General features: G+C 42.0%; 1 protein-coding gene across 2 annotated transcripts in view; it reads right to left on the bottom strand.

The window, feature by feature from the left end:
* Positions 1-18596, bottom strand: part of dennd1b (DENN/MADD domain containing 1B) — a 182549-nt gene that overhangs the window by 70387 nt on the left and 93566 nt on the right. The window contains exons 8-10 of one of the 2 annotated variants that reach the window (XM_034675967.1): positions 15758-15817; positions 9382-9435; positions 8731-8841 (exon numbers count right to left, since the gene is read on the bottom strand). In XM_034675967.1, the coding sequence (XP_034531858.1) occupies positions 8731-8841; positions 9382-9435; positions 15758-15817 (225 nt within the window). The remainder of the gene's footprint in view (positions 1-8730; positions 8842-9381; positions 9436-15757; positions 15818-18596) is intronic. The other variant, XM_034675968.1, reaches the window with a different exon arrangement.

Raw genomic sequence — 18596 nt, forward strand, 5'->3', positions numbered from 1 at the left:
AGAGACTGCGGGCGAGGCCAATACCGCCGGGACCCCGGAGCAGCAGCCGCTGTTATACTGCTGCGGCTTCACAGTCAAAGTGTGAAGCGGACACACACACACACACAGATGACTACACAGTGTCACAATTGACCGGCCAAAAAGTGAAAGGGCTTTGGTGGACAGGGGGAAAGAGGAAGGAGAGGACCGCACCCTCTGAACTCACCAAACATCAAACCTGGACATCAGAAAAATCAGTAAAAGAGTCCTCCTCTCTGCGTTTGTTCTAACTGCATTAATTTTTCATATTAGCTGGAATAAAAGCATGTTTTTTTTCTTTTTTCAATTGTCTCCATGCTCTCTCTCAAACACACAGTCCCACAATAGTTAGGACTTAATCAACATTTAATTGGTGTCTTGCTCTGTGTATCTGCATATGCATATTTCTGCTGCCTGCCATCTTCAAATAAAACACAACAATGCCACGCTCCTGTCAGGATTAATTCCCTGGCAAACAGTTTGTTTTTCTGTTAATTCTGAAAATAAATCAATGCTATGAATATTAATGTGTGAAAGTGAAGCACTTGGTGGGAGAGCCACTATCAAAACCATCACACACTGCTCCCTTCTCCAAAGCGATGGCGGTAAGGGGGCCATTAAATTGTGATGAAGAGAGGTCAGCGGATCCGGCGGGCGGATATACATACACACATAGGCTGGTGCGTCGCACGCACACACACACACTAAGTGGAGAGCCAACAGGCGAGTGTATTCCTCCTCTGGGAGTGCGAGACAAGCCCCAGCCATTCGCTGGTACCAGGAGGTAATGGCACAGAACACCTCGCTAACCAACTCCAATTATCTCCACCAAGCCTCAAGGTGAGCCCCCCAACTGGCATGATTTACTCTCAGGTTGAAAGGGAAAACAGGAGTCTCTCTCTCTCTCTGTTCCTCTTCTTCTCAGGCTGAGTTGGCCGAGCAGGGAGGGGGTGGGTGGAGGGGGGACGGGACTGAAACTAAGATAATGATTTATAAAGCAAATCCAGATTCCTGTTTTCTTTTATTTGCTATCTCCAAAGCGATGGAGGTGGCAGAGCGCCTGAGATAAGGAAACTTGGAGGGAACACCAGAGGAATAGTTCACATATTTGCTTCTCTAATTCAGCTGAAAACAAATCCCTGTGTCCTTGTTCAGGTTTTAGAACGAATGAGGCAAAAAGTAAAAAGAAGATAAGTGGAAAAAAGAGAAATTGTACCGCTGTTTTTTTTTTCTTCATTTATGGGGGGGGGCTTCACATGAGAGCGGGTCATGAGAGGCTAAGGCTGATAAAATATTTGCCAGGCTGATAAATAATAGATGAGTGGAGCCAAATGGCTTACACGCTCCACAAAAGACCTGGGTGCTTAATATTCCATTCAATGGAGAATCACAGATACAGTCCCCAAGAACAAATACAGGATTAGGTGCTGGGTCCAGTCCTCAGGGACCAGGGCTCTGCCCGGTAATGAGGGGCTGCCTGCCTCTCATACTGTGTGTGTGTATGCAGGTTTGTCTGCTGTGTGTCTGTGTGTATGTGTGTGTGTGTGTGTGTGTTGCCCCTTCCTCTGAGAGAAGCTAACCGATTATACAGCGACAGCCTGCTTCAAAAAGCAGTCAAGGTCTTTGGTTCTGCCCTGAGAGCGTTCTCAGCGCGCCGTGGCTCAGACACACAGTGTCCACATGAACACTGGTTTTTCCAAATCCATTCAGAGGGACTAAAGGAAGCCGAGACACAGAGGGAAAGACAAAAAAGAGACGAGAGGAGGAGGAGAAGAAAGACTGAAGTTAAGAGATTAAATTTACTCTGCAACTTTGAAGTGAGCTGCATTAAGCGGAGAGGTCACACGGCAGTTTTGTCGATAATGAACTCTGACTGTGAGTCCATTGAGTCCCGCTCTACACTTCATACTTACAATAAATGTAAACAAGCTGCATGCATTTAACAGATAGAGTAAAGAACACATCATTTCATGCTCAGAGGAAATGAAACACTGCGTCCTCTTCATGTCAATCAAACTGCGACTTTGGAATGTCATCACCAATTAAATTTCCCAAACACACATCAAAATGTTTTTCAAGGATTTAATAGCTTTTTATGTTTTCTGCTGTGTTCAAAAAGCCGTTTTACCACCATCTACAATTTGTTTTAATATTTTCCAGCTGTGAGCAGCTCCTCCAGTTCCTTTGTGCATTGCATTGTGGGACAGTTATGTCAATCAACAGTGCACTCAGATTGGAGTTTTTTCTTCTGCATGCACACTTGTTTGATGTTCTTAGTTGAGTCCCTTCTGCACCATGCACACTCCACAAACTCTCACCCTGCTCTGTTAATCATTCTGTATGGTATGGAGTTTATCTGGATGCAGAAACAGTCATATCCAAACAGATGCTTGGATGCTTTTCTGCAGGAAATTAACAAAAAATCTGATTTATGGTGCACAAAAAAGTGTTGTAGCAACCGCAACTTCACAAACTATCACATGGCTCTCCATATTTATGAGTCATCACATGCAGAGGATTCAGAGGAGTACGTCTCAGCAGTACCTGCCTGCAACAGAGAAGCTCCCTGAAAGAGAGCCGGACCCACCAGAGACCTCAGATCTTCTCCTCACTGCGACTCTAAACTCTGGAGACTCTGTCAGTGAGGAGAGTGTGTTTCCTCCCACACGGTTCCTTTTTACCTGAGCAACTGGACACGTTGAAGTGAAACACAGACAGAACATGGAGGACGAGCTGCCGTTGGGGGGGGGCCTCGCTCACATCTCCTAACAGCAGTGAAGGAGAGATTCTGGAGCCGGAACAAAACAACCGTTCCCTCCTGCTTACAAACTCTCAGAGAAGGAAACCTGCTGAATGTATGTTGAATTAGAGCGGGAGTGGAGCGAGAGATAAATAACTGCTGCTGCAGGCAGAGTAATTTAATCTGACAGGAAGAATGGTATCAACAGAGACGCTCTTGACCTCTTCACACTCGCTTCCCCTCCACTCGCCTTTCCTTCCAACTCAAGTCCCTACACACTCTCCAAAACCCACTCCTCTCTTCTCCTCTCCTGGCCTCATTTTCATCCCAAATTCTTCATTTCTTATTCTGTTTTTCCTCCTCTCCTCCTGCTGCCCTTCTGTCCATTGTTTCTCCTGCTGCTTTATCGCTGTGTTAGCCTCTCCCTCTCTCCCTCTCTCTCTCTCTCCCCTCCCCTGCACAGAGTAAGTCACCAATTACCCGCGCTCTGCTTCTCCCTCTGTTGACAAACGCCGGTGTCAGGCCCGGCGCGACGCAGGTGTGCCACAAACAAGTAGGTGGCACGGAGAGAGAGAGAAGGGGGCACACAGGACGAACACAGGTAACAGCTAACGCCGGGGCCTCCCACACACACGCACACACTCTCACAGAGAGACACGAGACATACGGCACAAACACCTGTGAGCGCAGGAGACACGCAAACAGATGCACGAGGAAGAAGAAAAAAAAAAGAGACGCAAACACCCACAATGTGTGCATATGCACGGGACACAGCACACAGCAGACAGCATGGGGCTGAGATAAGTCTATTGAGGGGTGAGGGAAAGGGGGGAGAGGAAGGAGGGAGGGAGGATGTCCCAATGTTCTGCAGATGCCCGGCAGCAGAGAGACGCATTAAGACTACGGGGAAGAGGGAGGCAGAGTCGGGGAGAAAGAGAGGTGAGAGACAGATGGACAGAAAATAATATGTCAGCGAGGAAGAAGACGGAGAGAAAAGAGAGAGAGAGAGACGGGGAAAGAGAAGAGGAGAAGAAGAACAGAGGAAAAGGCAGGAAACAGAGAGACAGCTGGCACTCTAGGGCACGGTGGATGGATAGCTCCTTGTTAGCATAGGCCTGACAGGCTGATGAGAGGGCTGCTGTCAGACGGAGCCGGGGCCGGGGCTGTGTGTGTGTGTGAGTTTGGGCGATAGGCAGGGCAGAGGCTGGGCTCCAGTGCTGGGGGGCCTCGCAGATGAAAGACACGGAGGGTGGTGGTGGGGATGGTGGTGGGGCGAAGGGGGTCCTCCCTACTGACTAGTTAGAGGAAGGGCCGATGCAGCCCCATTATACGGCCCTATGACAAGGCTGCACGCTCGGCTGGCTCCCGCCCCTGCGCCACCGCCGACCGGCCTTTTAAAACAGTGATACCGTTCACCTCACGGTCACGAAACAGCAATAAGTCAACTGACGCATTGTTGTACGATCATGATTTATTCCTTTGCTGTTGGCTGCTTGCGAGACGCGCCGGCCATGTACAGCCGACTGACACGCGGGGTTCACCAGAGGGCTTTAGCGCGGGCTGCACCTAGAGCAGGCTGAATAAATGCAGGATGTATTCTGAGTGTGTGTGCATGTGTGTGTGTGTGTGTGTGTGTCCATCTCTCGCCTTCCACTCTCTATTCCCTGTTCCTCTTTGCTTGGCTGAGAGGCTGGACAGGCGGAGGTGGTGAAAGCAGCTGGATGGTACTAACGATGTTACTAACAATACATCCTCTATCTGACTACAGTAACTCTACCTGTCCATCCACTGACTGCTAACACTCACTTAAACAAACATTTTGACAAACTCTGACGTTCATTATAGATTTCTCATCCTTTAGGATATTTGATCACGAGTCACAGTGTGGATAATGAGCTGGGCTCTTTGCAGCTAAGTATGTATACCCACAGATAGCTGGCTTCAAGATTCATGGCAGCTATTTCCACTTGAACCGGGGGGTCAATCCACCCAACGGCAAAAAATAACGCATCACAGGAGCAGTAATAACATCAGGCTTGCAAGTAAATCCCAGAGGAGATGTGAAAATACCTTTGTACTACAGTGTCTGACATATATCGCAACCAAACCAAAACAGCTCTCCCTGAGGAAGATGGATGGGTAGACAGACGAGTGGATGAAGGATTGCAGGGGGATAAAAGGCTTACAGAGGTGAAGGTCTGACGTGGGAGCTCTTAAAAAACAGTGTTGGCATAAATTTGTTAAAGAAAGGAGCCAAGATTAGTCTCAGGGCTGCAAAGAAAACTGTAAATCACAGACAAAATCACCTCCTCCCTCCTCCTCTCGTTCTGCTAAAAAAGGAAAACACTTTCACCCTGGAGTCTGATCATTTACATCGGGTAACTCTGGTGTCACAGCACAGCGTGCAAACGAGACCCGGAGCAGAGGTGCTGCTGGTCTGAGGACCTGAGGGGGAGACAGGTGAGATTCTCTGAGGGGCTGGGTAATTTCTAACAGCTTGTCCTGACTGTAACTCCACAGGAGACCTCGGGTACCGTTCCCTTCGGCACCCACAGAGCCCTCCGGCTGTTCGGTGTTCTGCAGGGCACCGCACAGATACGGACAGGACCTGGATGACATCACTTCCCTCTCCCATCTCGCCTGTCATAAACATTTGGCTCTGCTTCATCAGCCGGAGAGATAACAAGGAGGGGAGGAAGGAATGAGAGAAGGGAGAGGAAGAGACAGAGAGATTTCCTCCCTCATGCAGACAGACAGAAGTGAGAATTATGTGAGAGAGTTGAAGCTGTAATAACGGATAATTTAAGGCTCTTTGGTCATTAATATGTCGCAGTAACAAGACAAATAGTCAGATCTAATCCAGCTTTAGTGTAGATTTCACAGCGTGTCAGAGCGCGGTGATAGTGCGGCTGTTTGAGTGCGGGATGCCCGGGCACAGAGGGAGTCGAGGGGGGGGCAGAGAGATCAGTTCAACTCTGTGTAAAAGTAGCGTAGCCATGTCAGATAAATACTCTCCTCGTACTACTTAGGGTTTGAAATCCTGCTGGAATATTGATGAAGAGCATCATGTTCAATTTGAGCAACAGTCCCAACACTGGAGCTGTGTACTTTTTTTAAGAGGGCAAATCTGTCAGAATTTGAGATGAAGCTGAAAATAGCAACCGTGACTCTGTGACTGAGAATGAGCAACATTTCAACACATTATATAATATCATGAAACTTTAAATTAAAGGGGAACCAAATCAAACACCAGCTTCTTTAAGGGCCTAACATGGACGGCACAACAGGTCCCTGAAAGTGAAGACAACACCTTAAGAGCGCCAGTCATCAAGCTATCCTCCTCCATAGAAACAGATGGAATAAAACTGCTTTAAATCTAATTTGTTTTATCATTTAAAAACAAGCTGTTCCTGTTTCTGACGTGTGTTAATGTGCTTTTTATGATGCCTTTCTCTTTGTTGATGCTGTCTATTGTCAAGGTTTTGTTTAATGGCTTGGTGCTGGGTGGGTCTAGGGGAGTGAGTGAGGGTGAGGGAGAGCTGTCTGTGTTTGTGTATTTGTGTTTGTTGTGATTTACTGTTTTGTGTGTATTAATTTGCTTTGTGTTTTTTGTTGGGACCTCCTTGAAAACAAGATGCTGCATCTCAAGGGGCTATCCTATAATACATAAATTACAAATATAGGTCAAAACAGAGACTTAAAGGTGACATATCACGCTTTTTTCATCAATATATATTGGTCTAAGAGGTCCCCAAAACATGTCTTTAAAGTTTGTGCTCAAAAAAACACTTTGAAATCAGATTTTGGTCTGCCTGAAGGACCCTCTTCTTCAGTCCTCCTCAGAACACTCTGTTTTCTCTCTGACCACGCCCCCTCAGGAAGTGGATGTGCCTCGGCTGTCCGGCACGTTGATCTAATGTTTACATGTTGGCTGAATATACACGGCTGCTCAGAGATCACATTACTTCAACCCTCTGAATCTGATCCAGAATCTGAAAGGCGCCTGTAGCAGGACCTTTCTGAAGGATTGGTCACAGATTTAGTGTTTCTTGTTGTTTTATTTATCAGTATGTCGACGTGTGTCTTGGTACAAAGCTACGAACATGTAGCAATGTGGCTATGCTAACTAGCGCTAGCACTTATCCATGATAAATAAAAATCATCCACTAGATCTTCAAATCTGCAGACGTGGGGAGTAAAACCGACCTCTGCCAGAAAGGCAGCAGGACCTTTCTGAAGGATTGGTCACAGATTCTGTGTTTCTTGTTGTTTTATTTGTCAGTATGTCGGCGTGTGTCTTGGTACACAGCTACAGCTACGACATGTAGCTATGTGGCTATGCTAACTAGCGCTAGCACTTATCCATGACAAATAAAAATCATCCACTAGATCTTCAAATCTGCAGACGTGGGGAGTAAAACCGACCTTTGTGTTTATTAAGACAGCCTACAACTAGCATGCCTCCCTCCTAAGCTCCTTGTTAGCACACGTGTGCAGGTAATGAAAAACGGAGGAGGGGATTCAGTATTATTTTATACAGTCTATGGGCTGAACAAGCTCCGAGCTCTGACTCCGTGACAGACCGGATATTGTTGTTACGTAACAAAAACACGGAAGTCTGAAACGGCTTGTTTCAGCACACATTTACAGAAAGGTGGAGAAATCAGAACAGGGGCAGAATGGATTCTTTTCATTCTCGGGGGGTTTGTAGACAGGGACACATATTTCAGGTAGAGAACCATTAAAATGTTGAGTTTGCATGATATGTCACCTTTAAATTACACCTCAATGAAGTCCTCCTGAAACATGCACTCTGTCGCCACAGTTTATACTTATCATGCAGATTCATGTGCAAGAAGTTTACTTTAGTAAATTAGCAATTCAGTGCTACTAAGAGGGGATGTGATGTCATGATTGATAGCTCTGCTGACAAATAAGGCTCCTGCAGTTTTATTTACCAGACTAGCAGAGTATCAATACAACAACCTGTTCTGCTGTGGACCACTCCAACCTGAGGGAGCTCTGATGTTTTATTGGTAGGTAAAAAGTGTGTTTTGGTGAGCGGTAGGAGCCGGTCTTGGCTCCAAAATACATCAACAGGCACAATATGTCAGAGCCTGTATTGTATTTTGTTTTCATTTTCTTCAATGGTGGGAGTTTGAGGCATGTCATCCATGTTTATATGCAGTCAATGTGGGGCAATTTGGGGTTCAGTGTCTTGCTCAAGGACACTTTGACATGTGACTGCCGGAGCTGGGATCGAACCGCCAACCTCCCAATCGTAAGACAACCGACTCTACCCACTGAGCCACAGCCGCAGACGAGAGGGAAGGGGAATGAGAGGAAACAGAAAACCTGAACGTAAAAAAAAAAAACCAGACCATGTACTGACGGGACAAAGAGGGTCAGCTGGAGTGTAATAACCCACAGCAAGGGTGCACAACATTTTAGGGATGAGAATAAAGACATGAACCCCTCAGGAAGTGAAGACAGGGACAGGGAGGAATTAGCTGCTTGTGCTGTCCACTAAAGAAACATTATATTGTATAACATTTAAAACATTGAAACAACAAATACATCAAACAATGCATTTCTTTGACAGCTCCAAAAGCTCAAACATTTTCTCAGCACTCATAAGTTATTAATCCTAACAGTGGTCTTTCTCTCCATTTCTACCTCTTTGTGCAGCAGGTTGGCAAAGACACATCCCTCACAGAGCATGATTCAATTAGAGATGTGTCATTGATATGCTAAGCAAATAATCCTAAAGCTAGTCTCCAATAGAAGCCTGCCCCAAATAGAAGCCTGAGCTATTAATTGAAGTTTAACTGAAGCTTCATCCTTGCTTGAGCAAACTCATGCTCCAGGATTTGAACTCCCGTCTAACCCAACCTCCCCCGGTGCCTGACAAGAGCGGAGCTGATGACTGAGAGAGAGAGTGAGTCGAGGAGAAGGGCGGATGATGGACTCACAGTGCTAAGCTTGCTTGAGGTAATGATGATGCGCCGTTCGTGCAGCATGCTGGCGTAGAGCTGGAGCATGTTGTTGATGTCCACAGCCACAAAGTACTCTGTCAGGTTCCTCTGGAGAGACAGGAACAGAAGGAGATGCAGGAACATAACAGACTGTACTCGCAGGGAAAGTGTCAGTGTTACAGGCTGCGAGTGGGCCGTGAAGAGACTCATGCACTGGCTGCAAAAAGGACTGCGCAGTGTTAGAGTGTTAAGCACTTCATATATAAAGATTTGAACAGTGTTTAAGTCTTTGATTCATGTGATAAAGGCAGGTTAGCAGGGAAAGATCAGTGTTTAAATGTGTCTGAGTGATCACTGTTTTTATCTGCTGTGCTGTTCCATAAAGAGTTGGGGCGCTCAGAATTTGAATACAAAATCAACAAAGAACAGTTTGAATCCTCTAATACCCATGGCAATCACTGAACTTCGACATTAAAAGTAGGAGCACCACAGGAGATAAAACTGCAACAAGAGCGTGATGCAATGATTTCAAAAGGTGACAAGTGTATCTGATTAAAAACGATTAGAGGCGAAGATGTTTCCAGAAGAGAAGGGTCCCTCTTCATCTCCCAGAGTCTCTTTTCTTTCCTCCTCTCCGTGAATACTTACGCTCTCAGGGATAGTTGGCAGTCCATTGATATCCGGGGCGATGAAGTAGGAGTGCTGCGAAAACACAAACACGCAAGAGAGAGAGAGAGAGAAGAGGGGAAGGTCACAAGTGAAGCATAGCACTCAAAAAGAAGAGAATGAGGGGAAGAGAGGGAGGGTGGGGAAGGCCTTTCACTTTGTTCTATGATTTATGGCTCATCTTCAACTCTGTCTATATGAATTGCTGAGCTGGTGTCTGAACTGTGGCAATGCTTTTATCAGGCCTACAGAACAGAGAAGGCTCAGTTGCAGCACAGCTCCCCATAGACGCACACTGGGGTGATGTCTCCGGTGGAAAACTGAGTCTTTATTTAAGCATTAAATAGGCCTGCGGAGCACCAACACACACACACACACACACACACACACACACACACACACACACACACATATTCACCAAAAGTGTATGAGCACATGTGTGAGCGTGAGCCCTCCACACAGACACACACACGCAGGTTGTTTAAAGGATCACAAGGCTGCCTGTCTCACTTTGGGAGAGCAGGGCAGGTTCAGTGTTCAGATCAAAGAGGCCTGAGAGAGGTGCTGTTTGGAGACAGGTAGACAAACCACCACCTGAAACACACCATTGTGTCTCTCTCACTCACTCACACACACACACACACACACACACACACTCGCTCTGCTGTGTCTTTAGAGCACCTGCAATTCTGTTGGCCTTTGCATGACCATCTGTTGCAGATCTTCTCTTGAATGCTCTGTGGTGTCGACTAAAGATTCTCTAAAATCTGCAGAAAACTCAGCACTAAAAATGGAAGAGTTTACAGAGTCTGTTTTTTAAGTGTGATGAAAATTGTTGAATTCATATTTTTAGACTTATACAAATTCTGTGATTCCTTTAATAGATTAGAGTTTAGAAGTGGTAAAATAAAATAAATACAATTTAAAAAATACATTTAGATAAATCCCCTCAAAAATAAATAAATAAATAAATAAAAACAATGAATAAAATAAATAAGTCAATAAATAATTAAATGGTTGTTTGTTTTTTGGTGGCCTTAGTGGCAGAAGAAATTACATCTAACACCTGAGAGTAGGCCAAACAACAGATTTATAAAAATATAAAAAATATTTAAAAAATAAATTGAAATGAATACAATTTTTTTTAATTTAAATAAGAAATTTAAAAAATTAATAAAATAATAAATAAAATAAAACAAAATAATAAAATAATAAAAGGAATTTTAATGAAAGCTTCAAAATAAATTAATAAAAAATAAATTGAAAATTTGAACTGTAAAATACTAAATTAAAGTGTTAATTAAGGTAAAAAAAAAAACTAAATAAGTAAATAAACAAATAATTTGAATGTTGTTTGTTTTTTGGCCTCTGTGGTAGAAGAAATGACAACTAACACCTTAAAGTAGGCGACACAACAGATTAATAAAAGTGGTTAAAAAAAATTAATAAATAAAATTAAAAAAAATAAAATAAAAAATAAATAAATAATAAATAAAATAATAAATAAAATAATAAAATGAATTTTGATGAAAGCTTCAAAATAAATTAAAACAAAATAAATTGAAAAAATGAACTTTAAAATACTAAGTTAAAGTATTTATTAAGGTAAATAAAAACTAAATAAGTAAATAAATAAATAATTTGAATGTTGTTTGTTTTTTGGCCTCTGTGGTAGAAGAAATGACAACTAACACCTTAAAGTAGGCGACACAACAGATTTATAAAAGTGGTTAAAAAAAATTAATAAAGAAAATAAAAAAAAGAAAAAGAAACAAAAATAAAATAAAATAATAAATAAAATAATAAAATAATAAATGAAATAATAAAATGAAATTTAATGAAAGCTTCAAAATAAATTAATACAAAATAAATTGAAAAAATGAACTTTAAAATACTATGTTTCAGTATATATTAAGGTAAATAAAAACTCAATAAGTAAATAAATAAATAATTCAACGTTTGTTTTTTGGCCTCTGTGGTAGAAGAAATGACAACTAACACCTTATAGTAGGCGACACAACAGATTTATAAAAGTGGTAAAAAAAAATTAATAAAGAAAATAAAAAAATGAAAAATAAACAAAAATAATAAATAAATAAAAACATTTTTTTAAAAATGAAATAAGAAAATAATAAATAAAATAAAAGGGTTTTTAAAGAAAGGTTCAAAATAAATTAATAAAAAATTTAAACTACTTAAATGCTGAAATAAAAGACAACATAAATGAATACAGTGATAAATAACAAACATGATGAAGAGTATGCAAACACAGGAGGAGCCATTCCCAGTCAGCAGCCCCATGCAGCAGAGTACCACCACCATGACAAAGACGAGTATCTCTGATTATTGAGACATGAGAAATAAGTAGGAAAGAAACCCAGCCTTCAGAAAAGAGTTTAGAAAAGTGGAAAAATATCAGCTTTATATGTGAATCTGAACGACTCGATGCAAATCCACATGGTTTGAGTGGATTCTGTGGAACCCTTTGAGATTATTCAGCTGTTTTCTTCAACATTATCTCACAACTCTAATATTTAAACGCACTGCTACTCCGGATTGTTGTGTTAACCCACACTACAACTTTTTTATATCGGAAAATTTGACCAATTCTTAAAATGAAAACCCCTCCAGTGAAAAGACTGATCCTGGTTAGATTGAATTAAGCATTAACAGACTATGATGGAGAAAAGCAGCACATGAACACAGTAACTGACTCTGTAACCTCTACTTTAATGTAAAACAAACTCACATATCTCATCTCTTCAGTGAAAGAGCATTAAGTATTAAAATGAATAAACAATGGTCGTGTTCCCAGAGGAGGGTCACTCGAGCAGAGCTTAAACACTAAACTGGCTTTGCCTTTCTAAAGATCTTTTGTTTGTGCCTTTAAAAATTATTTGCCAACTCCCACGCTTCTCTTCATCGGGGTGAAAGGATTTGTTTTAATGTTAGAAATACTACAGCTTTGTTTTTTATGCATATTTTGCCACAGTTACACCTTCACTGAGTGTTTCCTCAAAATAAACTCCTATGAGGAATTTTAGCGCCCCGAGCGGACATAGTATCACATCTTAGAACACAGACTATGTGAGTTGTGTGATTTGTATGAAGTGGTCCTATTCTCTTTTACAAACTACGATGACCTCAGAGAGTTATTGTTTCATGAAATATTGTTTTGGACAGAGGAGCAAAAAAATGGAACGGTCATTTCATTTTTTGAGGCTAACTTTGCCTCAAAGCCTGGAAAAAAGACAAGATAGTCTCTTTTGGTAATGTGCATTTTAATTCTTAAGATGCTTTAATTTTCTTCCTCTGCATGGATGAGCATGCTGTGCTCTCTAACTCTGGACTGCATGAAATCCTGGACTCTACTCCTGCTGTCTCATAAACTTCTGATGCATCACTCGCTCTCAATATTTGCTGCAGGATTTTTTAAAACAGGCGTTCTCTTCAGTGTACTGGTCTGACACCGACCCCCTCGCAGTGATTACAGGTATTAAAGACGACAGTATTGGAATTGTCAGTCTTGTTTCTGGTGGTCTTGTTGGCTGTTGTAGGTCATTAAAAGGCTTCACTGTTAAATTCTCCTCACAGGAAGCTTGAAAGAGGTCTTCATACTTCAAGCTTCACATGCACACAGTTTGAGATTTAGTCAGAACTAAGCAGAGGCTTTTTTTTAAGTCTACAATACAGTTTAAGTGTGTATTATTTAAGGCATTGTTAGCCTAGCGTTTTTTTAGCGTGCACCCCTTGTACAGTCTGTAGTTGCTAGTTTGACTCCCGGCCTAGTCCATTTGCTGCATGTCTTATCCCGCTCTCTGCTCCCCATACTTCCTGTCTCTCTTCAGATGTCCTATCAATAAAAGGAAAAATGCCCCAAAGAATAACTTTAAAAACATGTTGTTGTGAATCATTTTAAAGGGAAGCTAACCAACTTCCTCTTTTGAAAGGTTTCTGGAAGAAAGCAGGAAAATCTCTGCTCATAATGATGATCATCGCTGCATGCTGGGTGGTGTGAAGTGTGATCCCAAAGCTCTGTGCCACACGTGTTTTCAGCTGGTTAGCTTGTTGTTATATTAAAGCTAAGATGCAGACACAGCCTGGTTAGTGTGAGAGTTAGCGGTTAATTGCTAACAGACTATTTCAAAACAGTGAGCTGGTGTTAGTGGCTAGCTGTCGACTTCATTTGAATAGATATTGATGAAAGTGATATCCAAATGAAATCAAACTTTGTGTAGTAAACTTCACTTCTGAGACTTTTAATGGATTAAAATGAAAGCGTTAGAGTTGTTGCTCCATTTTTAAATCAGCTCGGTGATAAAAAGGGTTTCCAATGTCACCATTTAAATCATGAATATGACAGAGGATCAATGAATTCAGATTAAACTGTTAAGTTTTCCTTCAATGCCTTGTTGATGAACTCATCTCATCTGAACTCATCTGTGTGTAAACTCTGTTTTTGCAATGACAGTTTTCTGTACTCCTGACCGTAGACTGTATAACAAATGGAGGTAGTCTCCGTGACGTCACCCGTATGTTTGGAATGCGATCGTCTTCGGGTGTCATATTGGAAATGCTGAACTCAACCTAACTTTGTCCGAACTAGTGTGACGTAAAGAGGCGGGCTTTGAGCCTCCTGGCTAACAGCTACAGTGTTCCCGCCTATCACTCAAGTCAGCCACGCCCTTATTTGGGCCAAACTTGTAAGTTTAATATCTATCTTTCCCTCCCCGGGATAAATAAAGTATTTCTGATTCTGATTTAAAAAATAATGAGTCAGAAATAAATTCACCATTAAGCATGTTTATTTTGGCTGCAAAGATCGTCTTCTTTGAATGGGTGTGTATGTGGTTTCTGGTGTTTCTGCAGCCAGCCTCTAGTGGACGCTTGATGAACTGCAGTTTTTAGCACTTAAAGCTGATTTATACTATCAGTTGAATCGACGGCGTAGCCTACGCAAGTATCCATTGAAAATAAATCATTTAATGGCGACGTTTTGGTATGAGACCTTCATCAGGCAGAACAACTTAAAAAGGGGCGTGGCTAGGGGCGCTGGTGGCCTAGCGGTCCAAAGGCTGATTGCGCTTTTAGCTTTTAGCTCCCGTACCTATGCAGAGGCCTACACACGTAGTTGACGTGCACCTCCTCCAAAATGTAACTACCCGTAGAATCGATGTGGTCCACAAGCCCTGTGATTGGTCCGCTTGGCGGCATTGTATTTCCTGCATTTACAGCACTTCCGGGATCCCTGCATATCAGCCGTGTATTTCATCTCCTCCTCTCTATTCTTCATGTAATCATGTCTGTATGATAACAGCAACATGTATCAGCTGTAGATTAACATAACACGCTCTGAATCTCTGTGGAAAAGTAAACAGAGATCGTAGCGGGACCGGAAACAGGCGACCGGCTATCAGAGAGACCACACTGCCCTCAAGGGTTTAGGAGGAGAATTGCTGCGCGACACGGACACATCGACGCACAAGTATGTGGTGCTCATGTCCACGTCAGGTCCTGCTGCGTAGGGGCGACGCAGAAGTATAAATCAGCCTTCACGCTTCCTGCTCCAGACAAGCCGAACTATCTTTACATGGAACTTTTTCCACAGTCCCTGACTTCTGGATGTTGGATTTGAAATCTTTGCAGCTCTTGCATCTGCTCAGTGAAGTCAAAGCCGAATGAAAGTAAATAAAATAATAACTGAGCGACAATAAAAACAGCTTTTTCAACTAAACATATAAAATGCAATAAGGATCAGTAACTGGAGGCGCTACATCAATAAAAGCCTTCATCAGCACGCGTACAGTAGCTACAGTGTTCTCTCCAGCGCTCTCTTCCTTTGCTCTGTGTGCTAAATAATGTTTCCCCGATGGTCTACAAATTCATGGCACTGTGATAATCACAAGCCATGCTCCTCAACTCAACCCAGCCTTTCATTGGCTGTTTGCTTGCTTATCTGCTTTATTCTTGTTCTTTCGAAGACATGTTTATATAAAAACATTGAAAGTGGGTTAACTGGAAAGGCATCAAGGAGATTTTTTGAGCACAATTGCCTTTGCTTTAAACATAGAAAGGGGGGGAAAAAAACTTTTGATATTCAGAGAGAGAATATAGCAGTGTGGAATGGCATTAATCATTTACAAAGTTTGATTGTTTTCCAGAGGAGAAGAAACATACACCAAGGCCCAGGATAGTTTGTTTTTGTTATATTTAAAAAGATAGCGCAGCTTATTTGGCCAAATTGGAAAGCCGAGGCTCCCATGCGATTAGTACAGCGGCGGTTTCATATTTCACAGCAGCCTCCTTCCCTCCTCCCGCCTCTGCTGCTCACTCATCCCCTCCCCTCCCCTCCACTCACCGGCTCCTTGCTTCGCCGATCTCTCAGTACTTGCCCAGTGGCAATATACAACTGCTCATTCTTTGCACAATGAGAGAAGGGAGAGAGAGAACAAAACAGGGTTCACACATGAAAGGGGACAATGATCCTTCTTCTTCTTCTCGGCTGCCACGATAAAACAAAAAGCCACTCTTTTAGGGAATAATTCTGCTTCATCAATTAAATATCAAACTAGTGGCTTCTGCAGATAAAGAGATGAAGCTATCACCTCTGTTCTCCGGGGCTCCTTTTTCCACCCGAGCTCGGAGACTCACATGAAAGATTTTATTCCCAGATTCAGAGGATAAAGAAAACTGACACAAAGGAAAAATAAAACACAGGGAATCTTAATTGACCTTCTTAACCTTTATACAGATTTATTGATTACCTTATTTCAATCTGGTTATGCTCTGAACTCAGCCGTGTAATTAGATGTGTATTCTGCAGAGACGTTTCCTGCACATAAGACCTCCAGTTGATCCTTTGATTGGTGGAAAAAGGAGCGGCAGCCTCTGTATAGCTAATGCAGAGACACTGGATCACACTTCTATCACCTGTAGGACTGATGATGATACTCTGCTCTCCCTGAAAAAAACACTCCAGCTACAAGTGCTCCAAAGAAGACCAGAAAGAGAGCACACATCCAGTCCCTGCAGTACGTTTCAGAGCTGGTTTTAAGATCCGTCTCTGTCTCTGGTCTAAAAACCTCTAGAGGTCTTTCTCTAACCCTTTTATCAAACTTCCAAGCACACTCAATCCCCCATCTTTAGTGGTAGTAACGTTTGAATCGTGTCCACGGTCAGAACCAAACCCCGTGATGAGGCTTCATTTGGTTCTCATGACCCACGTCTGTGGAAGAGTCTACCTGAAGACCTGATCCAGCAGTGGATGTCGATATATTTAAGAGACCTTCATTCTTAGTCTGGTTTTTGAGTTATTTAATTAATTAGATACGTTGTTGATTTAACACATCTGAGGATCAGGGCCATGTTGACAGGAAACAAAGGAGATTTTCAGAATAAAGTCATGAGAATTGCAAAAATCTGTTGCAAATAAAACACTTAATGGCAACGTTTCGGTACTAGACCTTCATCAGGCAGAATACCTTTAAAAGGGGGCGTGGCTACCAGTCTGCGTCTAAGTATCACGGCATCAACGAATAGAAAAAAAGAGAGACCCTTTAACTAATTGTAAGAATAACTAAAAAGGACAATCAAGCAAAAATAATTTAAATAAAAACAAAAACAGAAGTTTAACAAAAAATCAAAAATATAAAGTAAGAGCTGAATAACTCATCTTACTCCCACCTTTTTTGTCATCTTTTTTCATCTTGTTCATTCCCAAAAATCCCCAAAAATAAAGTCGTAAATTAACATAAACAAAGTCACACATTTCCATGATTAAGTCGTATTAATAAAGAATAAAGTCATGACTTTATGTGATTTCAGTCTAAAACTAGCTTGTATTTTATTTTGAAGGGGAAGATCCGAGGAGCAAACAACCAGCTGCTTCAAAACGAGGAACGTTGGGGCGCTGGTGGCCTAGTGGTCTAAGCGCCCCACATACAGAGGCTATAGTTCTGGTAGCAGAGGTCGCCAGTTCCACTCCTGGCCGTGACCACTTCCTGCATGTCTTCCGCTTCTCTGCTCCCCACATTTCCTGTCTCTCTTCAGCTGTCCTATCATAAAGGCACAAAAGCTCAAAAATATAACTTAAAAAATACATTTTAAAAGGGGCGTGGCTTAATGAGGATCACGGCATCAACGAATCGAAATAAAGAGATGAAACTTTCACTAATTGTAAGAAAAAATGTGTTAATTAAACAATTTGAATAAAAAAAACAGAAGTTTAACACTAAATTAAAAGTATAAAGTAAGAGCTTAATAACTCATCTTACTCCAACTTTTTTTGTCATCTTTTTTCATCTTGTTCATTCCCAAAAATCCCCAAAAAATAAAGTCATAAATTAACATAAACAAAGTCACACATTTCCATGATTAAGTCGTATTAATAAAGAATAAAGTCATGACTTTATGTGATTTCAGTCTAAAACTAGCTTGTATTTTATTTTGAAGGGGAAGATCCGAGGAGCAAACAACCAGCTGCTTCAAAACGAGGAACGTTGGGGCGCTGGTGGCCTAGTGGTCTAAGCGCCCCACATACAGAGGCTATAGTTCTGGTAGCAGAGGTCGCCAGTTCCACTCCTGGCCGTGACCATGTCCTACATGTCTTCCCCTTCTCTGCTCCCCACATTTCCTGTCTCTCTTCAGCTGTCCTATCATAAAGGCACAAAAGCCCCAAAATATAACTTTTTTTAAAAAGGGGCGTGGCTTAATGAGTATCACGTCATCAACGAATAGAAATAAAGAGACGACCCTTTAGCTAATTGTAAGAGAACTGAAAAAGACAAGTGATCAAGAAAAAATTTGTAAATTAAACAATTTGAATAAAAAAAACCAGAAGTTTAACAATAAATTAAAAGTATAAAGTAAGAGCTTACTAACTCATCTTACTCCCACTTTTTTTTACACCTTTTTTCATCTTGTTCGTTCCCCAAAAATAAGAGGAAATAAAGTTGTAAATTGACGCAAACAAAGCCACAAATTTCCATGATTAAGTCGTATTAATAAAAGAATAAAGTCATGACTTTAGGGGCGCTGGTGGCCTAGCGGTCTGGGCGCCCCACATGTGGAGGCTACAGTCCTCGTCGCGGGGGTCACTGGTTCGATTCCCGGCCGGTCGATCATTTCCTGCATGTCTTCCCCCACTCTCTACTCCCCACATTTCCTGTCTCTCTCCACCTGTCCTATAAAATAAAGGC

This window comes from Notolabrus celidotus, chromosome 2, assembly GCF_009762535.1.
Source record: "Notolabrus celidotus isolate fNotCel1 chromosome 2, fNotCel1.pri, whole genome shotgun sequence".
Taxonomy (NCBI): Eukaryota; Metazoa; Chordata; class Actinopteri; order Labriformes; family Labridae; genus Notolabrus; species Notolabrus celidotus.